This window comes from Lolium perenne, chromosome 2 (assembly GCF_019359855.2).
Source record: "Lolium perenne isolate Kyuss_39 chromosome 2, Kyuss_2.0, whole genome shotgun sequence".
NCBI lineage: Eukaryota > Viridiplantae > Streptophyta > Magnoliopsida > Poales > Poaceae > Lolium > Lolium perenne.
Window position 1 is genome coordinate 175,477,370 of NC_067245.2, and position 26,389 is coordinate 175,503,758.

At 45.6% G+C, this 26,389-nt stretch overlaps 2 protein-coding genes across 2 annotated transcripts; both read left to right on the forward strand.

Annotated features, from left to right (window-relative positions):
• Positions 1-542: 542 nt before the first annotated feature.
• LOC127333993 (L-type lectin-domain containing receptor kinase SIT2) lies at positions 543-2,827 on the forward strand. The gene has a single exon (XM_051360429.2). The coding sequence runs from the start codon at positions 710-712 to the stop codon at positions 2,726-2,728; it is 2,019 nt and encodes a 672-aa protein (XP_051216389.2). The 5' UTR covers positions 543-709; the 3' UTR covers positions 2,729-2,827.
• Positions 2,828-6,042: 3,215 nt separating this feature from the next.
• Positions 6,043-8,446, forward strand: LOC139836097 (L-type lectin-domain containing receptor kinase SIT2-like). The gene has a single exon (XM_071826356.1). The coding sequence runs from the start codon at positions 6,101-6,103 to the stop codon at positions 8,117-8,119; it is 2,019 nt and encodes a 672-aa protein (XP_071682457.1). The 5' UTR covers positions 6,043-6,100; the 3' UTR covers positions 8,120-8,446.
• The last annotated feature ends 17,943 nt before the right edge of the window (positions 8,447-26,389 follow it).

Sequence of the window (26,389 nt, forward strand, 5' to 3'; positions counted from 1 at the left end):
ATGCCTAGAACCTGCAGGCCGGATCCGGAAGGCGGTTTGCAGCGGGAACGCCTACGCGAGCAGCCGTCGGGTAGTGATTCACCGTACACATGCTACAAATCTCTGGAGCCGGCCAGGACGGCCGCTGAGCCCCTGACTGCTCGCTAACACAGCGGCGGCGGCGGAGGCCCAAGGATTTGATAAACTCCAGGGGTGATGACCGGACCAAGGGAAAAGTTGACCTGCACGAGCGGGCGGGGCGGCGGAAGGTGAGCCAGGTGGCGGTGAAACGAGCCAGTCCAGCGACGTAGTATTTGGTGGCGGCGGGAGCGGGAGGTTCTCTCCGGTCATGTCTGAAAGGGAAGGAGAAAGAGACGGAAGAGCGACATGGAAAAAGTGGGTGGGCGGATGGGTGATATCTCAAAAACCACCTTTTGAACCGCAAAAGCAGGCGCAAATCTCTAAACTTCTACGGACGGTGGATTCCACGCCGGTAGAATCGCCGGGTTCATTGTACATGGATACAGCCGTGCGAGTGCGACCCGCCGCCTAGCGTTGCCACAACGTTTCCATTTTCACGAGGAGGAGCATGTTGTTGTCGCACCGGAACCCCAACTTTGCAGTGAACAGAAACGACGACCGGTCGACCGGTCGACGGCCTCACACGGCGCCTTTGGAGGATTAGACCAGACTTGGCCTTTCTCATCAGTAGGTCCGAGCTACGCCGGCTATGCCTCAAGCTCACGAGAAGCTCAGCTGCTTCCTCACCCCTCTTCTCGTCGCCGTTAGCCTTGCTATCTGCAGCGCTGTAGGCGACGTTAGCGAGCAGTTCGTCTACTCCGGCGGCTTCGCCGGCGCTAACCTCACCCTCGGCGGCGCTGCCGCAGTCACACCCGCGGGCCTGCTCGAGCTCACCAACGGCACGCTCCGGCAGAAGGCCCACGCCATCCACCCATCCCCGTTCCGCTTCCGCAACGCGTCGACGGCGGCGCGGTCGTTCTCGGCCTCCTTCGTGTTCGGCATCCTCTGCCCGGACGACGACAACTGCGGCCACGGCATCATCCTCTTCGTCGCCCCGGGCGGCTACGACTTCTCCTCCGCGTTCCCAAGCCAGTACATCGGCTTCGTCAACAGCACCAGCAACGGGGCCGCCGCCAACCACATCTTCGGCGTGGAGCTCGACACGGACCAGAACAACGAGTTCCGCGACATCGACGGCAACCACGTCGGCATCGACGTTGACGGGCTCACGTCCGTCGCGTCCGCCAGCGCCGGCTACTTCCGCGATGGCGTCTTCGAGAACCTGACGCTGTCGAGCCGCAAGGCCATGCAGGTGTGGGTGGACTACGACGGCGCGGGGAAGCAGATCACCGTGGCCATGGCTCCCGCCGGGATGGCCAGGCCCGTGAAGCCGCTGCTCTCCACTACGTACGACCTCTCCACTGTGCTCACGGACACGGCGTACGTGGGCTTCTCGTCGGCGACGGGGTCCTTCAACTCGCGGCACTACGTTCTCGGCTGGAGCTTCGCCATGGACGGGCCCGCTCCGGCCATCGACATCGCCCAGCTGCCAAAGCTGCCTCGCTTCGGCCCGAAGCGCCGCCCCAATCTCGCGAAGATCATCCCACCCGTAGCGACGGCGGCGTTCATCCTCGCCGTCGGCGCCGTGGCCGTCCTGCTGGTACGGCGGCGGCTCAGGTACAGGGAGGTGCGGGAAGATTGGGAGGTGGAGTTCGGGCCGCACCGGTTCTCGTACAAGGATCTGTTCCGCGCCACCAATGGGTTCAAGGACAGGAATCTGCTGGGCGTGGGAGGGTTCGGGAGGGTCTACAAGGGTGTGCTGCCGGTGTCCAAGCTGGAGGTCGCCGTGAAGAAGGTGTCGCATGACTCGAACCAGGGCATGAAAGAGTTCGTCGCGGAGGTCGTCAGCATCGGGCGCCTGCAACATCGGAATCTTGCGCAGCTACTTGGGTATTGCAGGCGTAAAGGGGAATTGGTCCTCATCTACGAGTACATGCCAAATGGGAGCCTTGACAAGCACCTGTACAGTGATGAGAAACCGGTTCTTGATTGGCAGAAGAGGTTCCGGGTCATCAAAGGAATCGCATCGGGGCTGCTCTACCTCCACGAGGAGTGGGAGAAAGTGATCATCCACCGAGACATCAAGGCCAGCAACGTGCTCCTCGACGGTGAGATGAATGGCCGATTGGGCGACTTCGGACTGGCGACGATGTACGACCGTGGCGCCAACGCGCAGACCACGCACGTCGTCGGCACCATTGGATACCTAGCACCGGAGCTCGGACGCACCAACAAGGCGACGCCCCTGACCGATGTGTTCGCCTTCGGAATATTCATGCTCGAGGTCACCTGCGGGCAGAGGCCCATTACCCAAAATTCACGGGGCGAACAGCACATGCTGGCCGATTGGGTGCTTGATCGTTGGCACAAAGGATCGCTAACCGAGGCCGTGGATGCCAAGCTTCATGAATATGATGTCGATGAGGCAAGCCTCGCTCTGAAGCTAGGATTGTTGTGCTCGCATCCTCTCTCCAACTCGAGGCCTGACATGCGGCAGGTTGTGAGGTATCTTAATGGAGATGCGTCACTACCGGAGGTCACACCGACAAACGAAACCTTCGAGATTCTTGCGCTGATGCAGAATGAAGGGTTCGACTCGTACGTCATGCCACACCCTTCGCCCATGGAAAGCGTGAACACCATGTCCAGCCTTGCCAGTGAAAAATGACATGTTAGCATTACTTGTGATTCTCTATCTGCACAAATGTATACACTGGTTGCTCTGGTTTCCATAAGAAGCTAAAAAGCTAAAAAGCTTCGGGTTCCACTATCATCAGATAACGGAACAAAGGTTTTTTTTTTTTTTTTTGCGAGAACTCACAAACAACAAAATCCATCGAAGGGGCAAACACAAATAAAAAGGAAAACGAAAAAGAGATCAAAGAGAACCAGAAATTAATGTCACCCAACAGAAGATTAAAAAAAAACGCAAGCACCCAACTAGTCTAAAACTAATTATTACAACAACCTTCTCAACATTGCAGGGAAAGCTACCAGGTCTAAACTAAATTGAAACTACCGGCAAAGCTTTTCTTTTATCCTACTTTCTCCCTCAAACTGACAGAACTTCGTCCACCACCAAATCTCTGCCGATCCTCATCGGAAGGAGAGCGATCCTCAGATGGTGCCTCTTGTAGTTGTAGCATGAATAAATAGAGCCGTCGCCGGATCAGACGATGGCGGTGCTACCTGCGTCGTTCTACCTCTTGGGGCATCGTTTTTGGAGCAGCTGCTGGATGTTGGCGGATGTTGGTGGAGTAGTGTTCATCTACCACGTTTTTGGCGCTGAGTCTCGGTGGCATGGTGCTGCAGTATATCGACGATGGATGCGGGATGATGTATGTGTGCAGGATGGTGGAGTCGTCTAGGGTCATGGTGGCATCGACGACAGGTCTTGCAAAGTTAATGCGATGATCTCTCTTGAAGATGTAGTCGAGGAAGACGGCGGTAGCAACTTCTGTGGCGTGTGATTGGCGTGCGCTGAGAGTCTGCTTGACTGGATGTGCTTCTCATCTGCTATTGTCACCACCTTCATCCTACTGTAGGTTTAGTGAGGTGGTTTCGAGTTTGATCTTTTGTATTGTTCTTGTAAGGTTTTGTGAATAATATAATAAAAAAAGCCGTGTGCATTCTTTGGATGCAGAAGCTGGGGTGATATTTCCTCCATTTCAAAAAAAAAAAGATAGAGCCGTCGCCTAAAGAATATCCGCACATGCTAAAATATCCCTCTATCTGAGCTCTTTATTGTATTTTTTTTATTTGTCATAGCTTCGTATTTAAGGTACCTTGTATCATCATTTAAGTTGCATCACCTTGCTTGCAATTGGCTAACTTTATATTTTTGAAAACCTAAAATTACAAGAGAATTCAAATTTTTTTTGTAGAACCTCTAGTCACCCTCACCTTTCTAGGTTACCATCTATATCTTTTCATGAATGACAAGGCTTTGAGATTGGTGAGGACACGTGGTGTTGGTTTAGAAGGGTCTATCATGATCTTCACACATACCTGGTCTCATATGATTATTTTCCAACCAAATGTACTTACAGACTATTTTTTTTGGTTGGCCTCCCTTTTCTTTTCTCATAATAATCTCATGTTACTTTGTATTTTGGGGCAATAAGCTATGTATCGTGACCAATGATCTTCAGGAAGAGAGGACATATGAGAATGGCTCTTATATCACTTTGGATACCCTGCGATTCGCACCGCTCAAATTCAAAAAAGAATTGCGTGGAAAGTGGCGTGGAACCGTTGCTGGACGGGAGAACGAAGGCTTCGGCATGGCTTGACTAACGAAGACTATTGACCATCTTCTCATCTAATGTCCTTTCTCCCGAATCATCTATGGGTTCGAAGTCCTGAAGGGCTTGGACCACACTTCCCTTCTCCCGACCAATGTGGATGGCCTCCTCGAGTGGTGGCCACGTGTGCTTGTGTCCTGGCCGACCAAGCTGAAGCCTCAAGCGTGCTGCCTCTTCCTGTTGGTTCTTAAGTCGATTTGGATTGAGCGAAACAATAGGATCTTCAAGAACAAATCTAAGTCGGAGGCTCTTCTTCGCGACGCGGTTGTCGAGGAAGTGGATAGGTGGAAACTTGTGGGGTTTTTGTGAGGAGTTTCTTTGTCTTCTTTGGCCTTGGCCACGTGTGTTGTAAGTGTGGAGTTTGTATCTGGTTCTTCCTCTATCTATAAAAAAAAGGTGTGCTTTCTCGCGCGTTCCTGAAAAAAGCATCGTTTCCATATATTTCACACTAATACATATATAAAAAGTAAATTTATTCTTGATATGAAGGTTCCTAGCTTCTCTACGAAACTTGATATGCATTGGTGCTCCCATTAATAGCGATGTTCACCTTTTTCCCACATGGGCACATACTGTGTGTAGAAGATAAGAGCAAAGACCATATTTCTTCAGACTGAGAAAACATTTAAGTCAAGTTTGCTTACGATTGAGCGAAGAAAACGATGGTAACATTCGATGCTTGTACACCACTTGGACGAGATAGTGGATACTAGAGGCCAAACCTTTGAGGCACGTAGTACAATGCCATCGACCAGAGTCAAATTTGACTGTTGAGTAGTCGTCTAGAGAAACTGAAGTATATATATGTATGTAGTAGCTTTCAAAGAGGACAAACACCACACGCATAACTATTTATTTTTTTCCTCTCGTGCTGAAGATGGAGCTACCCTAGATTCTTGCAACTTTGTATGGAAAATAATTGCTGGGCACCCTCTTTCATGCATTTCATGACTATAGATTAGAATGGAAACCGGCATAAAATTGTTTCCCGGCTATAAAAGGAAAACAGGTCGAAAAGTAAATCTAACGGCTCCATAACTGGAAACAAAGTTTTTTAATATTTTTTTCACTGAAAGTTAGTCAAGTTATATCCTCACAGGAAAAAAAAAGTTAGTTAAATTTATATAGTTTGTCAAATACAGAGTACTATTCCTGACAACATAACAACAACACAACTTCAACGCAACAAAGCTTAGCAGCCCCAAACTAGTCAGAGTAACTTCAATTTCATACGTCACTTGACTTGGCACCTGTACCTCTGATTGTTTTTGGTCTCGATCCTTCACATGCATACATGACTACCGATCAATGTGAGCAGCTATCAAGCTGTGCCGTCGCTTTCATTGCTTGACAATGAGCATAATGGTTTATAAACTTACTCGTTTTTTATATAATGAACAAAGAGAATCTATATTCTACACGCATATCTAGCTACGTAAGAGTTTCTGATTTTGTGGTCGATAATTAACTGTTGGGATTGATTGGCAAGCGTAGATAATGCAACACAACAAAGAAATTTGTGCGGAATTCAGACCAGAGACAGAATAGCTGCAACACACGTAGGCGACCAGGAAATTTCAGACAGCGATGCGTAGTTTAGTCGTAGTCGTAGAGACGTCTGAAGATTAAACTTTTAGCAAGTGCAACTTCTTCGGCCAAGGCGTACGTGTGGGCCGGGTAGATAGCTAGGCGGCTTCTAGATACTCCACACGTACTATCTAGCTTGTAGCGCTGCAATGAAGATTTTTCACTTCCTCCTACCAATCCTTCTCTGCCATGGAGTTCAATTCGTGGCCTTCGGTGCTGCGGCCGATGACCACTTCGTCTTCTCCGGCTTCCAAGGTGCCAACCTCAGCCTCGACGGCACGGCCACGGTCACGCAGGAAGGCCTCCTTGAGCTGACCAATGGTGCCGTGCAGCTCAAAGGCCACGCCTTCTTCCCGGTTCCATTCCGTCTCCGCCGGTTGCCCGGAGGCGCGGTGCAGTCCTTCTCCACCTCCTTCGCGTTCGGCATCCTCACCACCTACCCCAACCTGAGCTGCCATGGCATCGCTTTCGTCATCGCGCCGAGCAAGGATTTCTCCACCGCTCTTGCGGCCCAGTACATGGGCCTTGCCAACATCGACAACAACGGCAACGCCAGCAACCACATCTTCGCTGCTGAGCTCGACACCATGCAGAACATCGAGTTCGAGGACATCGACAACAACCATGTCGGTGTGAACATCAACGGTCTTCGCTCCGTGCAGTCGCACGCTGCTGGCTACTACGGTACCAGCGAGAACAACAGCTTCCAGAGCATGAGCCTCATCGGCGGGGATGTTATGCGGGCGTGGCTGGATTATGACGGAGAGCTCGCACGGATTGACGTCACCATTGCTCCCATCCAGATGTCCAAACCAGCAAGGCCACTCGTCTCTGCCACGTACAACCTCTCCGACGTGCTAATGGAGCAAGCGTACATCGGCTTCTCTTCTGCGACTGGCCCGATCAACTCCCGGCACTACATTCTTGGCTGGAGCTTCGGCATCAACAGACCAGCTCCGGCCATCGACATCGCCAACCTGCCGAAGCTGCCTCGTCTTGGCTCCAAGCCAAGATCCAAGGTCCAGGAAATCCTGACACCAGTTGCTGTTGCAGCATTCCTCCTTGCTCTGGGCATGGGCGTGGTTCTACTTGTACGAAAGAGATTGAGGTACGCTGAGCTAAGAGAAGATTGGGAGGTCCAGTTTGGACCACATCGGTTCTCCTACAAGGATTTGTTCCATGCGACCGATGGATTCGACGACAGGCACCTACTCGGCGCAGGTGGGTTCGGCAGGGTGTATAGAGGAGTGCTTCCGACATCCAGATTGGAGGTTGCTGTGAAGAGGGTGTCCCACGAGTCGAGGCAGGGCATGAAGGAGTTTGTCGCTGAGGTTGTCAGTATCGGCCACATCCGACACCGTAACCTCGTGCAGTTACTTGGTTACTGCCGGAGAAAAGGAGAACTTCTTTTGGTGTACAGCTACATGCCAAATGGAAGCCTTGATAAATATCTGCATTACGAAGGACAAAAGCCAGTACTGAACTGGGAGCATAGGTTTCAGATCATCAAAGGCATTGCATCTGGGTTGATGTACCTTCATGACAAGTGGGAGAAAATTGTCATTCACCGGGACATCAAGGCAAGCAACGTGCTCCTCGACGAAGAAATGAACGGGCGGCTCGGTGATTTCGGCCTCTCAAGGCTGTACGACCATGGCACCGACCCCCAAACCACACATATGGTTGGCACCATGGGTTACATGGCCCCGGAGCTAGTACGCACGGGCAAGGCGTCACCTCCTACAGATGTGTTTGCTTTCGGGACGTTCCTCCTCGAGGTTACATGTGGACTAAGGCCTATCAGGGAAGACGCACAAGGCGACCAGTTTCTGTTGGTTGACTGGGCGCTGGAGCATTGGCATGGCGGGACGCTCCTCAAGACGGTGGATCCAAGGTTGCAAGGTGACTACGACGTCGATGAGGTGTCCCTTGTTCTGAAGCTTGGGCTGTTGTGCTCCCACCCTTACAACAATGCAAGGCCAAGAATGCAACATGTCATGGAGTATCTCGATGGAGACATGCCTATCCCGGAGTTGGCGCCGGCGCATCTGAGCTTCAATGTGATGGCCCTACTGAAAAATAAAGGCTTTGACCCGCATATAATGGCATCGGCACCATCATCAGTGGTTAGCATCGGCGCTATATCTGATCTATCAGGAGGAAGGTGATGAAATGACATGTATCATGTCCTGTACTTCATTGGCCCATTTTGTTAGCTCTTATATAAATGTGAGTCTGTTACAAGTAAAATTAGGACTAAGTAGTAAATCAGATAAATGGTTGCTGCAAATGCTACTGCCACATGGGTTGGTTGTTCCGTCACAAGATGTAAGTAAAATAAAGCTTGAAGAACATCCAAATCTGGCAAGAAAAAGGGCAATCCCATTGTTTACTGATGGACTTCCCTAAATTATGTTGACGAAAGGCAGAGCTTGATTTGGATATTTGGTGTTGTCCAGTTACTTCTGAAGAAATGAAATGGTTTTATATATGCACTGAAATGGGGCATGAGATTTATGTTTTTCAGATACACATAGAAATGTTCTGTAGCAAGTCCAACATTCCATCTCCGCATAAATTACATTATTTTTCTCTGAAACTGATCCGGCGTAGTTGTCGAACAAAAATTGCGTTGTCTAGCTTGAAAAGGAGAAACAAGCTTTCAGTGTACCGACGGTTCCATGGACAGACATATTGTTACTAGGGGTGTTAAAAAACGGTTTGAGTTGAACCAAGGAAATCATAAGCCAATTTTTTGCACTAATTTGGTCGTTGTTATTGGAGCTACCGAAGGAAAATGAAATACGGCAGTGTTCATCGGATTCCATAGTTCGCATAGAACCCAGGTTTGACACCCTTAACTGTTACTCTCGATGGGTTATATCATCTTATTCAAGTATTAAGACAATGCATAACTCCAATATACCGGTAAAGATATCTAGTGTCAGACTTAGCACACAGTACAGTGCACATGGATACCCTGTTTTCATTTAGATTTCTAAATAAGGGACTTGGCACCCTGATGATCGAAGCTACTAACGGTGGAATACTACAAGAACGCCATGAATTGAACTGAAATGAGCAGTTATAATCCAGGTCATGCTCAAAAAAGAATTTGCACATGATGACACCAAATTAAAACTAAGCAGCTAAGTATCTGAGATTAACTGATTGCTAAGACTGCTATCCGAGACTGTATGTACCGAATTTAATGGACTCATAATCAAAGTTAAAGAAATGATGATAATGTTTTCTTGGTTCTTTCATCGCTAGCGAGAGATAAGTGAATTTTTTTTTATAGAGAAGTAACTAGATTTTTACATTTAGACATGGAAGGATATTTACCTTTCAGGATATATTTATAACAACGGAATGATATCTAAATGAGTTGATTTTCTATCTGGACAAGAATCCCAATTATGTCTAACCATCCTGGCCAATTCCATCCCACTACATTTGGAAAGCACCAGCTCAAATCAGCCCACGTCGAGATCTTGACAGGATATCACAAAACTGTCCATATGTGTCCCTGAAATTCAAAAGGAAACAAAAAACTGGCTAAGTGCTATTTGCGTTGCAATTTTTTTTATACAAACTTCTGCTAAACTGAAACCAGGATAAAGATAGAACGTCATTACACACCTGAACCACCTTTCCTGCGTCAAGCATCGTCCTAGCCACCAAGCAAATATTTCCATAGTTGCTGCAAGGCAATTGCTAACCCATAAATGAACAATTTGTCTACTCCCGCTTTGCTCAAGCTAACCTCAGCCTTGATGCACACAATGACACTAGATAGACTCCTTGGACTAACCAATGACTCCTTTAACAAATTAACATCCAAACAGAAGTATTTAATCACTAGTAAGTTAATTCGGTTAACTTTGGGATATTTGTAGTTATCTTTGCATAGAGGATATGTCTGTAACTTTTGTGTATCTGATGAAAAACTCAAGGCCTAGTGAGGAAATTTGCAGTGGTTATGCAGAAAAACGAAAAACAAAAAAGACATACAAACAGAAGTGGAAACAGCAATCCACTAAAACTAGACCTGTGAATTTCTTCCTCATCTTCTCTAGCAAGATAAGCTGCAAATAACTTCCCTTACATAAAACTGGTAGACCTAGAAATGAGATAACACTGCAATCTTGTTATTCAAAATATCATGCTCTATTCTCATCCTTGGTATGGAGCAGGGTATATCTATGATTTGGAATAAACAGAGGACAAGGTTTAAGAGATCTAAGGTATCAGATCTAAAATAAACTTAGAGATATATCATTCTTAAAGCTACTTTAATGAACTGAAACAATAGATTGTACAATAATTATAATTGGAGTATATTGCAACATGCGCCAGGTAGATCACCACCTGTTTCACTTCTTTTTTGTGAAGGAAAAGAAGTTGTTCTGCTATTCAATTAGAAGAAGAACGAGGTTATGTGCATCCCAAATGAAGGGGAGGAAAAAGAAACCTAAGGAGCGACATGGACAGCCCTCACTTGTTTCACTTTTGAACAGGTTTCAAAAGATTTTTCAGTTTACATAGGGTCGATATTGTACTTTGCAGAATTTAAATATAATAATTATGGTGGTGTCCTACTACTGACCTGCTTGACAAAGAATTTTATTGTGTATAGTCGACCTCATCTTACATATAGAAGAAATATTTTTTATTCTCTATAATAGAAGCATAAATCAGATGTATTCCAATAGATGTTTTCAAATGAAAAAAATAAGTGATGATTTTGCACTTCTGTGCAGAAGAATATTTCACAATAAACATCCATCGGCAGACACTGTTTTAATGAGTAGGCCACAAAAGAAAAAATATAACTGTCTGTTGTTTCTTTTGTAATCAGTCAACCTGGTTGCATTCAAGTAAGGTTCAGGTAATGGAACCGGTGTGACTTCAATAAAGAGATTTTTTTTTGAGGTTAGATAAAGAGATATTTGAAACTGTACTCTACCAGATATCAGCAACCATGGGCCCAACTGTAACAGCTAGAACTAGGATCTAATAATCTAAACCATATCATCTATTCTATCATCTAAGCCTTGATTAAAACAAACATATCTTGCAGCTTTACACTAATTTAACAGAACCAGCTTCCATGCAGCTTCAGTTGATACACTGAGCCTATCCTTTTACTCTCTATTCTAGTTCCACAACCTCTTGTCTTCTTGAAACACGGATTTGGCTCAGAATTGCACTTCTTCAGTTCCAGGGTTTCCCTGAATTTGGAAGTTACCATTTTGACTTGTTAGCCTTGCTAGTTCACATGTAGTGTGTGGGAAGTGGTCTGTTTGTGTGATGCTGCCAAAAGCTTATGCAACTTGTATTGCATAGTGGTATTTATAGGATACAAGGTAGATACAACATGTAGATTTCTAAAGCCTTCTAGAGCTTTCTACTGCTATCCTTTTATAGCTTTCTACTACTAGAGTTAACCAGAGTGTTCTACTGGCTAAGACTTAAATATGAATAGTACTACTAGAATGCACTAGAACATACTAGCACCTATAGTACTACTAGAACCTGCTAGTCCTACTAGAAGGTACCAACTTAACTCCAAAGCAAGGATTAGTCTAACAATTCTCCCCTTAATCCTTGCTCTTCGTGCTTGACCATTCCAATTCTAGCTCGCAACTCCTGAAACTTTACTCGCCCAAGTGATTTTGTCAAAATGTCAGCGAGCTGATCTGAAGTATTGAGAAGCTAGCGTTGATGCTTCTATCTTCCAAGCAATCTCTAATGAAGTGATACCAAATATCAATATGTTTGTTGCGCTCATGGAAGACTGGACTTTCAGCTAATGCTAGGGCAGACTTGCTGTCCACCATTAGCTCAACTGTTGTCTCAACTTTTCTTCCTTCAAGTTCTCCAAGAAGTCGAGCCAGCTAAATTCCTTGAGTTGCTGCAGTTGTGGCTGCTACATACTCTTCCTCAACCACTCTCTGCTCGAGAGACTGCCAACTCACCAAGCAGTTGCCGACAAAGAATAGACTGCCACTCGTGCTCTTCCTAGTGTTAATGTTGCCGGCTAGGTCACTATCACTATAACCAGTCGGTTGGGCCTCCTTTGTCTTCCGCCGGTAGTGAAGACCATAGTGGGTTGTGCCAGCGACGTAGCGAAGAATTCTCTTCACAACCATCATGTGCTCCTGTCGTTGCCTATTCGACAATACCCTGGAGGAGGTATTCCCACGGAAGGGGGAACAAGATGGGGCCAAAGGGCGGAGAGCCATCAGGACGGTGGTACGCGAATTACCCAACTTCGGATCACGCTGAGGGCAACTGCTACTTGTCTGAAAATGAAGGAGATATGCCCAAGAGGCAATAATAAAAGTGGTTATTATATATCTTTATGTTTATGATAAATGTTTATATATCATGCTATAATTGTATTAACCGAAACATTAGTACATGTGTGATATGTAAACAACAAAGAGTCCCTAGTATGCCTCTTAACTAGCTTGTTGATTAATGGATGATTAGTTTCATAATCATGAACATTGGATGTTATTAATAACAAGGTTATATCATTGTATGAATGATGTAATGGACACACACAATTAAGCGTAGCATAAGATCTCGTCATTAAGTTATTTGCTATAAGCTTTCGATACATAGTTACCTAGTCCTTATGACCATGAGATCATGTAAATCACTTATACCGGAAAGGTACTTTGATTACACCAAACGCCACTGCGTAAATGGGTGGTTATAAAGGTGGGATTAAGTATCCAGAAAGTATGAGTTGAGGCATATGGATCAACAAAGGATTTGTCCATCCCGATGACGGATAGATATACTCACGGGCCCTCTCTCGGTGGAATGTCGTCTAATGTCTTGCAAGCATATGAATAAATTCATAAGAGACCACATATCACGGCATTTAGTAAAGAGTACTTGTCAGGAGACGAGGTTGAACAAGGTATAGAGTGATACCGATGATCAAACCTCGGACAAGTAAAATATCGCGTGACAAAGGGAATTGGTATCGTATGTGAATGGTTCATTCGATCACTAAAGTCATCGTTGAATATGTGGGAGCCATTATGGATCTCCAGATCCCGCTATTGGTTATTGGTCGGAGTGAGTACTCAACCATGTCTGCATAGTTCACGAACCGTAGGGTGACACACTTAAAGTTGGATGTTGAAATGGTAGAACTTGAATATGGAATGGAGTTCGAATATTTGTTCAGAGTCCCGGATGAGATCCCGGACATCACGAGGAGTTCCGGAATGGTCTGGAGAATAAGATTCATATATAGGAAGTCATTTTATGAGATTTAAAATGATCCGGAAGGTTCTATGGAAGGTTCTAGAAGGTTCTAGAAAAGTCCGGAAGAAACCACTATGGAAGGCGGAGTCCCAAAGGGAATCCACCTCCATGGCCGGCCAACCCTAGAGGGGGAGGAGTCCCAAGTGGACTCCCCCTATGGGGGCCGGCCACCCCCCCACATGGAAAGGGGGAATCCCACCCCAAGTGGGATTCCCACCTTGGGTAGGTTTCCCTATCACATGGAAGGTTTTGGGTTCGGGTCATATTCGGAGACTTGTAGTCCAACACTTGGGGCTTCCATCTATATAATGAGGGCCAAGGGGAGGGGGCCGGCCACCCCAACAACCACCAAGGTGGCCGCACCCCTTAGTGGCCGGCGCCCCCCTCTCCCCAAACCCTAGCCGCCCCGCTCCTCCACTTCCCGCACGCTTAGCGAAGCTCCGCCGGATTTCTCCACCACCACCGACACCACGCCGTCGTGCTGTCGGATTCAAGAGGAGCTACTACTTCCGCTGCCCGCTGGAACGGGGAGGTGGACGTCGTCTTCATCAACAACCGAACGTGTGACCGAGTACGGAGGTGCTGCCCGTTCGTGGCACCGTGATCAAGATCTTCTACGCGCTTTTGCAAGCGGCAAGTGAACGTCTACCGCAGCAACAAGAGCCTCATCTTGTAGGCTTTGGAATCTCTTCAAGGGTGAGACTCGATAATCCCCTCGTTGCTACCGTCTTCTAGATTGCATCTTAGCTTGGATTGCGTGTTCGCGGTAGGAATTTTTTTGTTTTCTATGCAACGTTATCCTACAGTGGTATCAGAGCCGTGTCTATGCATATATGGTTGCACGAGTAGAACACAATGGTTTTGTGGGCGTTGATGCTCTTGTTATCTTTAGTTTGAGTACTTTGCATCTTTGTGGCATAGTGGGATGAAGCGGCTCGGACTAACTTTACATGACCGCGTTCATGAGACTTGTTCCTCGTTCGACATGCAACTTGTATTACATAAGAGCTTTGCGGGTGTCTGTCTCTCCTACTATAGTGAAGATTCAATTTACTCTTCTATTGACAACATTAGTATCAACGTTGTGGTTCATGTTCGTAGGTAGATGAGATCTCTCTCGAAAACCCTAAACCACGTAAAATATGCAAACCAAATTAGAGACGTCTAACTTATTTTTGCAGGGTTTGGTGATGTGATATGGCCATAATGTGATGATGAATATGTATGAGATGATCATTATTGTATTGTGGCAATCGGCAGGAGCCTTATGGTTGTCTTTAAATTTCATGTTGAGTAGTATTTCAAAGTAGTTGTAATAGTTGCTACATGGAGGACAATCATGAAGACGGCGCCATTGACCTTGACGCTACGCCGACGATGATGGAGATCATGCCCGAAGATGATGGAGATCATGTCAGTGCTTTGGAGATGAAGATCAAAGGCGCAAAGACAAAAAGGGCCATATCATATCACATATGAACTGCATGTGATGTTAATCCTTTTATGCATCTTATTTTGCTTAGATCGGGACGGTAGCATTATAAGATGATCCCTCACTAAAATCTCAAGATAATAAAGTGTTCATCCTTAGTAGCACCGTTGCCAAGACTTGTCGTTTCGAAGCATCTCGTGATGATCGGGTGTGATAGAATCAACAAGTGCATACAACGGGTGCAAGACAGTTTTGCACATGCGGATACTAAGGTGGCCTTGACGAGCCTAGCATGTACAGACATGGTCTCGGAACACGTGATACCGAAAGGTAGAGCATGAATCATATGGTTGATATGATGAACACTTTGAGTGTTCGCCATTGAAATCACACCTTGTCTCGTGATGATCGGACTTAGGTGCGGTGGATTTGGTTCGTGTGATCACTAAGACAATGCGAGGGATATTGTTTTGAGTGGGAGTTCACCTAGATTTTTTAATTATGTTGAATTAAAATTTGAACTCAATTTTTCATAAACTTAGTCTAAACTTTTGCAAATATATGTTGTAGAGATGGCGTCCCCAATCAATTTTAACCAGTTCCTAGAGAAAGAAAAACTTAAGAGCAACGGTAGAAACTTCACCGACTGGTTCTGTCATGTGAGGATCTTCCTCTTTGGCGGAAATCTGCAATATGTGCTTGATGCACCGCTAGGTGACCCTCCTGCAGAAACTGAAACCGATGAAGTAAAAGCTGTTTACGCGACTCGGAAAACTCGGTACTCTCAAGTTCAGTGTGCCATCCTGTGCAGTCTGGAATCCGATCTTCAAAAACATTTTGAGCACCACGATCCTCATGAGTTGATGAATGAGCTGAAAGCTATATTTGAGACTCATGCGGCCGTGGAATGCTATGAAGCATCGAAACATTTCTTCAGCTGTATGATGGAAGAAGGCAGCTCCGTTAGTGAGCACATGCTCGCCATGACCGGGCATGCGAAGAAACTCAGTGACTTGGGAATAGTGATTCCTAACAGACTGGGGATTAATCGTGTCCTTCAATCACTGCCACCAAGTTACAAGAACTTTGTGATGAACTACAATATGCAGAACATGAACAAGGAGTTACCTGAACTCTTTGGCATGCTAAAAGCTGCTGAGATTGAGATCAAGAAAGAGCACCAAGTGTTGATGGTCAACAAGACCACCAATTTCAAGAAACAGGGCAAGTCTAAGGGAAAATTCAAGAAGGGTGGCAAGAAAGCTGCCACACCTCCTATGAAACCTAAGAAAAGCCCTAAGCCTGATGCTGAGTGCTATTACTGCAAGGAGAAGGGACATTGGAAGCGTAATTGCTCCAAGTATCTGGCTGATCTGAAGAGCGGCCTTGTCAAGAAGAAGAAAGAAGGTATATCTGATATACATGTTATAGATGTTTATCTCACTAGTTCTCGTTCTAGTACCTGGGTATTTGATACTGGTTCGGTTGCTCATATTTGTAACTCGAAACAGGAACTAAAGAATAAACGAAGACTACTGAAAGATGAAGTGACGATGCGCGTTGGAAACGGATCCAAAGTCGATGTGATCGCTGTCGGCACACTTCCTCTACATCTACCTTCGGGATTAGTTTTAAGCCTAAATAATTGTTATTTTGTACCCGCGTTTAGCATGAACATTATATCTGGATCTTGTTTAATGCAAGACGGTTATTCATTCAAGTCTGAGAATAATGGTTGTTCTATTTTTATGAATAATATCTTTTATGGTCGAGCACCTGAAAAGAATGGCTTATTTCTGTTAGATCTCGATAGTAGTGATACGCATATACATAACATTGATGCTAAGCGAATTAAATTGAATGATAATTCTACTTTTATGTGGCACTGTCGTCTTGGTCATATTGGAGTGAAACGCATGAAGAAACTCCATACTGATGGATTACTTGAATCACTTGACTTTGAGTCACTTGATAGATGCGAAGCATGTCTAATGGGAAAAATGACTAAGACTCCATTTTCTGGTATGATGGAGCGAGCTACTGACTTATTGGAAATCATACATACCGATGTGTGCGGACCAATGAGCGTAGCATCGCGCGGTGGTTATCGTTATGTTCTAACCTTCACAGATGATCTGAGTAGATATGGGTATATCTATTTCATGAAACATAAATCCGAAACTTTCGAGAAGTTTAAGGAATTCCAAAGTGAAGTAGAAAATCAACGTAACAAGAAGATTAAATTTCTACGATCTGATCGTGGAGGTGAATATCCGAGTTATGAGTTTGGCATGCATTTAAAGAAATGCGGAATAATTTCACAATTGACACCGCCGGGAACACCACAACGAAACGGTGTGTCCGAACGTCGTAATCGAACTCTCTTAGATATGGTTCGTTCTATGATATCTCTTACTGATTTGCCGTTATCATTTTGGAGTTATGCATTAGAGACAGCCGCATTCACTTTAAATAGAGCACCATCAAAATCCGTAGAAACGACACCGTATGAATTATGGTTTAATAAGAAACCTAAGCTGTCGTTCCTTAAAGTTTGGGGTTGCGAAGCCTATGTAAAGAAGTTACAACCGGACAAGCTAGAACCCAAAGCGGAGAAATGCGTCTTGATAGGATACCCTAAGGAAACTATAGGGTACACTTTCTATCACAAATCCGAAGGCAAAATTTTTGTTGCTAAGAACGGAACCTTTCTTGAGAAAGAATTTCTCACTAAAGAAGTGACTGGAAGAAAAGTAGAACTCGATGAGTGACAAGGTATTAACTTGTCAATGCCTACGGGTTGTAGACTAGGGTTTAGTTGGAAGTAGAGGGCAAGTAGATCTCGAAGGTTTCAGCCGAAAAGTACTCGACGATTATGAAAACTAGGGTTTGAGAGACAATGATTCGATGCTTTCTTCGTCCCTCGACTCCCCCTTATATAGGAGGCGGAGCCGAGGGATTCGTGTTGTACAAGTTACAGAGTCCGGGACGGTTTCTAACTCATCCCGCAAGATTACAAATAACACTTCCTATTACAACTCTAGCTTTCCTTAATAATACCTTGGGCTTCCGAACCTTCTTATTCTTCGGGTAGTGGCCTTCAGTAAACCCCGGGTACTAACTTCGGCAGGCCCATTGGGGATGCCTATGTCAGTAGCCCCCGAGATTTTGCTTGAATCGTAGAGTCAGGGAAAATCTCGACTGTTTATTTTTACTCAACAACTTAAAACTTTTCTATATTTCTTCACATAAATTTCTATATTGTACAGGGATAATGGTAGTTGGGGCTAGTTCATCTGACGGATCAGGTACTAGTTAAATGCTCTAGTGGCAATCCGCAAAAACCTACTTCAAAATCACGTCCCTGGACATGATCTCAGGATACTGGTGTAAATTTCGACAGGTGCCGCTTAAGGTCTTACCATTCTGTCGAGTCCCAGTAAAATTTATCGGGTACCTAACGCGTCCGCTAGGATTTTTCTTCGTATCTGTTGATACGGATAAAAGTAGCAAACCGACGTCAGAGACGGCGCCACGCCTCACAGAACGGATCTGGGGTCTTACCTTCGCAAAGTTTTGCGGCATTCAGAAATTGATCGCAACTTTGGCGTTCTGAGAATATATTGTCGAGTGCTTATTCGGCTGTTGGAGTGGCACATTTTATTGAGTCAAAGATGACTTATATTGCTCTCCCGATGGGAGTATATGCAGAGTTATTTATAACACGAAATATACTCTTTTGCTCTTCTATCTTTCTTCTTTTCATTCTTTCTTTCTCTTTTTTTTTATAATTTCATCGGGCACGCGAACAGCGTTCGCGATGGAAGTAGCCCCCGAGGCAACAGCCAAGGACTTGTGCTTGGGTGTAGGCTCCATGTCTTATGCCGCTATATTTTCTTTCTCTCCCGAAGTTTTACAATTTTCTCGGGTGCACGAACAGCGCTCCCGATGGGAGTAGCCCCCGAGGCTATGAACAAATATTTGTATTTGATCATAGGCTCACGCCATTTATATTTTGTCTTTCTTGATCTTTTCATTTTTTCAAAGTAGCCCCCGAGCATTTGGTCAAAAACTTGTATTTGATCAAAGGCTCACCAATATTTTTCCATGTCGCCTTTTTTATGAAACTGTTGAGGCGAATTTTTTCCTGCGAAGGTGATGTTATTGCTGACGATAGCCACGATTTCGAGTCCGAAAATCGCGAGAAGTTTTCTCCCGTTGCCTTGCGGGCCCAAAGTAACCATTATCTTGACACGTCGTGCAGGTGGGGGAAACGATCGTGGAGCCTACCCTCCAATTGGGTAACTCCTCCAATCCTCTCTTAGATGATGTAAGTTCTTAATTTTCCTGTCGCTATCTATATTTCCTCTGTTTGCTTCTTTATACCTTCATATTTTTCCCATACCGACGTTTTCTTTCTTTGTCCTTCTTTGACAGCCTATGATCAAAGAGCTTGTTCGCATCGGTGCCCAATTCATTGGGTACCGTGAATATGCCAGCAAAACTGAAGGTAATAACTTTTTGATGACCCTTGTTTGTAACTTCTTGCTCCTGTTTTGTCGCAATTTTGACGATTCTTTACTATTTTGGCAGAGAAACTTGCAGAAGCCAACAAGCTTGTCGACACTCTTGCTCAGAAACTGGAGCAAAGTGAAACGGCTCGCAAGAAAGCTGAACTTGACGCTAGCCAAGCTAAAGCAGAGGCTGAGAAGGCCAATGCAAAAGCTGCTGGTGTCGAAGATCTGCAAAAAAGACTTGATGACGCCGAAACTGCTTTGAATGAGCACAAGGCCGCCCAGGCTACTCGTGAACAGGCGATCATCAAGCGCTTGAATACGCAGAATCGGCGCTTCCTTGGTAATTTTGCCGATCCCTTCTATCTTTCTTAGACTTGCTTTTCTTTGCTTGCTGTCGACCAACATATATTTTCTGCGGCAGGTAAAACAATCCAAGAATTTGAGCTTGAAGATACCAACAATGATCCTCTCCTTGACGCACTCTCTTTCCTGGAGTTTCATGGAACCGAAGTTCGCGAAGGCATGGAGCATGCTGACGCAGGATTATCAAGGCTGTTCCCCTACTTCTTCCCGAAGAAAGAGGAGCCCAAGACTTTCCTTGCTCTTGCCAAGGACTTCAATCCACCAGAAGATCTTGGACTGAAGATGCGCCAGGAGAACATGAAGATTGCTGTCGAAAGCACTGTTGCCTTGGTCGCTGACAGCCAACAAACTATCGACTGGACGAAAGTTGGCGACACCGAACAGATAGAGCAAACGAAATGGCGATCTTTGATCAAGGCAGCCAAGCCCAACTCAAAGAAAATCCTGGCCTATCTCGGGATCAAGCCATCTTCAACTCCTAGCTCATCAAGGCCAGAGGTCTAGTTGAATGCCTCTTCTTTTTCTTTCTTTGTTTTTCCTTTTTCTTTTGCTATTGTCGCCATACTAGCTTTGGCGACAAGTACCTTAGTAGTCCTTTTGGAGAACTCCTTCTGTAATATCCATGTAAATTTCCTGGAAATCAATGAAATTTTTCCTTGCACTATCATTGATCCTGAGACTTTCTTTTCCAGTTAATATTTGATAACTACTCGACCAATCCTTGCTCTGCCGATACTTCGCCTGCTTCTTCGTTCTCGAAGAAAACACTTATCGGATATTTTTCAAGTGAACATTTGTCGCAAGATTTGCAAGAACTTCGCCAACAACTCCAACCCATGAAGAAACAAACTCTTGCGATGATGGAACAATCTCGACAAGCATCCGAGAGAGAGAAAATTGCTCTTCAACAGGCGAGAGAAGCCATTGCTGCAAAGGATGATGCTGTTGCTGAGGCTACCGAAGCTTCTTCTCGCGAGAATTATATGCTTCAGCTAATGACTGACGCCAGCCTGGACATGACAGGTATGTTTCCTGTTCATAACCATGTTGGATGTTGTTCTTGCTGTTTTTTCCTTCCTTGACAATTTATTTGCTGTACCAGGCTCATTTTTGGATACTGTTGCCGAAGATCAACGTGTTGAAGCTCGAGCCAATGTTTTGCTTAGATTGGCTGCACAACATGGATCTAACTTTTGGGTTACTCCTGAGCGCACCCGCCAAATTGTCAGATTCCAAGATCGCGCGGCTCAGGTCCGTGACATCCTTGACTTCTGTACGAAGACTTTATTTTTAGTTTATGGAACCATGTTCCCTCGGAACAAGATGCCAGAAACCCTTCCTGCTTTAATGGAAAAATTTCGAGATGCTCCTCGAATCCATGGCTTTGTGCGGGCTCAGCTCTCTGCCGGCGCAAGATTTGCCATGATGATGATAAAAATTTGCTATCCAAAATTGCCCATGGATCAAATTGTTCCCACGTGCCTGGCTAAAATGTCGAAGAAGAAGAGAAATATGGGCAAGATTGATGATCTGGTGACTCCTATTGCCGAAGATATGATGGATGAACTTCTTCGGATGGATGCTGAGTTCTTCGTGAAGGGAAGCTATGCCGAGCATAGTACTCGTCCTTCCAATGAGCGAATAACCATAGACCATGTGCTAGGTATCCATTGAGGGTTTTTTCCTTTTTCTTGCTGTAGTTCCACCATTGATACGTCTTTGTGTATTTGTACCCATGATCTATATTGTAAAGCTGTCAACTCTGTAACTATGTGTTGTTTCTATTTTTGATCGCCGAGGCCCCGAGCCTTTGGCTGGAGTTTATACTGTTTTGCTATCTCAAAAAATTTCTCCTCTTGTCGCAAGAAGATATATTTTATTTTTCCATCGATGAGTTACAAGCCCCCAAGTGTCTTGGTGTCGAAGTTCTATATTTTTGTTGCGAGGTTTTCAGACCAAAGCAATAAGATTTTGACGATGATACTATATTTATAGTTGTTAGCTCCCGATGTTCTATTTAGCGAGGTATTCTTATACCAAGGTAAAATATTTCGGTAAGTCTAGTTTATCTATATTGTATATATTTTGTAACTTGGAGGCATTGAGCCCCCGAGCGGGTCGAAGAATAAGAAGTATATCTCCACTATCTTTATTATATTGCAGTACCGCGAGCCCGCCTCATTAAAAACCTTTCCGGCCCCACTCGGTGCCCCGAAAGGAAAAGAGTGCGTCTGCAAACTCGCGGGCGTTTCAGTACATTGTATTTTTACAAAGGAGGACTATATTTCGACTCTAGGCGTAGAACCGCCTGAGCTGCGCCACGTTCCAGGGGTTTTTCTCGGGAGCCCCCGTCTTCTTGTCCTTGATCCTGTATGCTCCTCCGTCGATGACTTCCGTGACGACATAAGGGCCTAGCCATGGTGATTCGAGCTTTTCAGTACTTTTTTGATTTAACCGTAAGACCAAATCTCCGACCTGGAAAGATCTTGGCCTTAACCGTCGACTGTGGTAGTTTTTGAGGTCCTGCTGGTATTTGGTGACTCGTGAAAGTAATTCATCTCGAGCTTCATCGAGTGCGTCTACGTCGTCCTCCAAAGCTTTCCTTGAAGTTTCCTCGTCATACTCTGTCACTCTTGGAGAATCATGTTCTATCTCAATTGGTAGTACTGCCTCAGCTCCGTGGACGAGGAAGAACGGAGTTTCTTGTGTCGCCGTATTTGGTGTTGTTCGGATGCTCCATAAAACACTTGGCAATTCTTCTGGCCAGGTGTGCCGAGCCTTTTCAAGCGGTCCTAGCAAGCGCTTTTTGATACCATTGCAGATGATGCCATTGGCTTTCTCGACTTGGCCATTGGTTTGTGGGTGCCCAACTGACGCAAAGTGCAATTTAATGCCTACTTCTGCGCAGTACTCCTTGAATTCCTTGGATGTAAAATTTGTACCATTGTCTGTGACAATGCTATGAGGCACTCCGAACCGAAAAACGAGGCCTTTCACAAACTTTATTGCTGATGCTGCATCTGGTGAATTTATTGGCTTCGCTTCTACCCACTTTGTGAATTTGTTGACAGCAACCAACAGGTACTCATATCCTCCTGGCGAAGCTTTGTGCAACTTGCCCACCATATCGAGTCCCCATTGGGCAAAAGGCCACGACAATGGTATTGGCATCAGCTCTGCCGCCGGAGAGTGAGGTTTTGCGGCGAATCTCTGGCACGCGTCGCATATTCTTACTATCTCTTTCGCATCCTCGATTGCTGTCAACCAGTAAAATCCTGCCCGAAAAACCTTGGCTGCAATAGCTCGACTGCTCGCATGGTGACCACATATTCCTTCATGCACATCCTTTAGGATTATCCTTCCTTCTTCGGGTGTGACACACCTTTGCAGGACGCCTGAAATACTTCGCTTGTATAACTCCCCTTTAATCACTGTGAAAGCTTTGGACCGTCGAATAATTCTCCTTACCACAACTGGATCGTCGGGTATTTCTTTCCTGAGGATATACGATATGTATGCTTGTATCCAAGGAACTTCAACCATCATCACAAGCTCTTGGTCCTCTTCATCCTCCACGACTTCTTTGAGGGGCGCCGAAGTTTTTTCTCCCTTTGCTTTTTTCTGCGCTTTCTTCGGCTTCGTGGATCTCTCCGCTATTTCTTCCCAAAATACACCTGGCGGGATTGGAAGGCACTGCGACCCGATGTTTGCGAGAACGTCGGCTTCATCATTACTCAACCTACTGATGTGATTTACCTCGCATCCATCGAACAGCTTCTCAAGCTCATTGTACACCTCTTTATATGCTATCATGCTATCATTGACTGCATCACATTGATTCATAACTTGCTGAGCCACCAATTGTGAGTCGCCAAATATTTTTAGTCGAGTTGTACCGCAAGCTTTCGCCATCTTCATCCCGTGTATGAGGGCTTCGTATTCTGCTTCATTGTTGGATGCGTTTGGGAAAGTCATCCGTAGGACATACTTTAACTTGTCGCCTTCAGGTGATATAAGTATCACTCCTGCACCAGCTCCTTCTACTCTCTTGGATCCATCAAAGTTCATGGTCCAAGTTCTCGACAAATCTGGGGGTCCTGTGTTTTGCAGCTCCATCCACTCTGCAATGAAATCTGGCAAAACTTGCGACTAGATTGCCTTTCTTTTTTCATACGTGATGTCCCGAGGGGAAAGTTCTATTCTCCAAAGGGAGACACGCCCTGTAGCTTCTGGATTGTTCAGTATATTTGAGAGAGGTGCTTCATTGACTACTATTATAGGGTGTGCCGAAAAATAGTGACGCAACTTTCTTGCCGTTGTAATTACTCCATATGCTAGCTTCTGGTACTGTGGGTACCGCTGTTTGGAGGGCGATAAAACTTCACTGATGAAATATACCGGCCTTTGCACTCCATGGAGTTTCCCTTCTTCTTCTCTTTCGACAACTAGCACCGTGCTAACCACCTGGGGTGTGGCTGCAATGTACAGCAGGAGAGGTTCCTTTTCCTTCGGCGCCACCAAGATTGGTGGTGTCGAAATTGTGCGTTTCAGATCCTCGAAAGCTCTATCGGCTTCTTCGTTCCACTGGAATTTCTCCCCTTGCTTTATCAAAGCGTAGAACGGTAACGCTTTTTCTCCCAGCCTGGCGACGAATCTGCTTAAAGCTGCGACTCGCCCAGTCAATTGCTGTATTTCTTTTAACTTTGTTGGCTTCCTCATTGTTACGATAGCTTGTATTTTGTCAGGATTTGCTTCAATCCCTCTTGCTGAAACTAGGAACCCAAGAAGTTCTCCTGCTGGGACGCCGAAGGAGCACTTCGTCGGGTTCAGCTTGAGGCAGAATTTGTCAAGGTTGTCAAAGGTTTCCTTGAGATCCTCGATCAGCGTCATCCCATTTTTTGATGTTATGATGACATCGTCGATGTATACTTGCACATTTTTTCCAATCTGTGTCGCCAAACACTTCTGCATCATCCTCTGATATGTTGCTCCCGCGTTTTTCAGACCAAAGGGCATTGTTCTGTAGCAAAACACGCCGTAAGGTGTGATGAACGCTGTTTTTACTTCATCTTCTTCTTTTAATCTTATCTGGTTATAACCAGAATATGCGTCCAGAAAGGAAAGACGTTCACATCCTGCCGTGGAGTCGATAATTTGGTCGATCCTCGGGAGGGGAAAGTGATCCTTTGGATAATGTTTATTGAGACACGTAAAGTCGACGCACATGCGAAGGACCTTAGTGTTTTTCTTCGGTACCAACACAGGATTTTCTACCCATGTGGCCTCTGTGTGCAACTCTTTGATAAAACCAGCTTCTGTTAGGCGATCAATTTCTGACAGCATAGCCTTGCGGTTTGGTTCCGAAAAACGCCGCAAAGGTTGTTTGATTGGTCTCGCTAATGGATCCAAGTTTAGGTGGTGCTCGGCAAGTTCCCTGGGTACTCCTGGCATGTCAGCTGGACACCATGCGAACATTTTCCAGTTCTCACGGAGGAACTCGACGAGCGCGCTTTCCTATGCGAGGTCCATGTCGTTTGCGATGGATGTCGTCTTTTTCGGGTCTGTCGGGTGAATCTGCACCTCCTTAGAATTTTTCTTAGTATTGAAAGTTGATTCTTTATTTGGCCTACCAACGTCTGGCAGCACGTCGTAGTCAGTCATGAGCCTTGACGCCAAATACTCAGCTTGCATCCCGAAAGTTTCTGATATTCGATGAAAATCCTTATCACATTTATCGGCTAGGGCGAAGCTTCCTTTGACTGTGATTGGTCCCTTAGGTCCAGGCATCCTCCACAACAGGTACGTGTAATGTGGTACCGCCATAAATCTAGCATATGCTGGTCGACCCAACATAGCATGGTACTGTGACGAAAAATCGACGACTTCGAACTCCAGCTTCTCGATCCTGTAATTTTCTTGGGTCCCGAACTGAACGTCGAGATTAATTTTCCCCAGCGGATAACTTGGCTTATCTGGTGTGATACCGTGGAATCTCGTGTCAGTTGGCTTCAGGTTTGCTAGGGATATGTTCATCTTCCTTAATGTATCCGCGTACATAAGGTTTAAGCTGCTGCCACCATCTATAAACACGCGAGATACGTCAAATCCTGCGATAACCGCTGGTAGTATGAGTGCTGACTGCCCTGGTCGAGGAACTTGCTGTGGATGGTCCGCTATAGTGAAACCAATGTCTTGCCCTGACCAATTAAGGTACTCGACTGTTGGTGGAGGCATTTTTTCTGCCATAAACACCTGTCGCGAGATTACTTTCTGAGTTCTATTGGATGGCCTTCCCTTCTGAATCATCGAGACCGCTCCGTTAGAGTTAGGGTCAACGTAGGGTGGTGGTGGAGGTGCTGCCGCTATTCTGAGCTGATGTCGATTGTCGTCCATAATCGCGGGAGGAGGTGGCAAGTGAATCTCACTCCTGGGTTCTCGAGGATTTCTCTGTGCTGCCTGAGCATTAGCATGCCCTGCCCACCTTAACATTGCCTGGAAATTGCGACAATCTTTCTGCAGATGTCCTGATTGTCTTTTTCCGTTGCTGTCGAGGAAAAAATGCATCTGACACGGCCCGTTCATCATCTCTTCGGGAGACACGAAAGGCCTCTGGAACCTTGGCCCACTATTTTGCCTATTGTTTCGAGAGTCATCTCTATTGTCGCCTCGTTGCTCATTGCTTCTCTGATAATCATCTCTGTTGTTTCCTCCGGTGTTTGCTCGGAAGCCTGCCGAAATTTGACCTGGAGCATCATAGCTCGGGTACTGCCGAGGAAATCGTCGCCTTGGTTGATAGTTTCGACCGCGGTCTTCCTCTGGCGATCTATGCCGTTTGT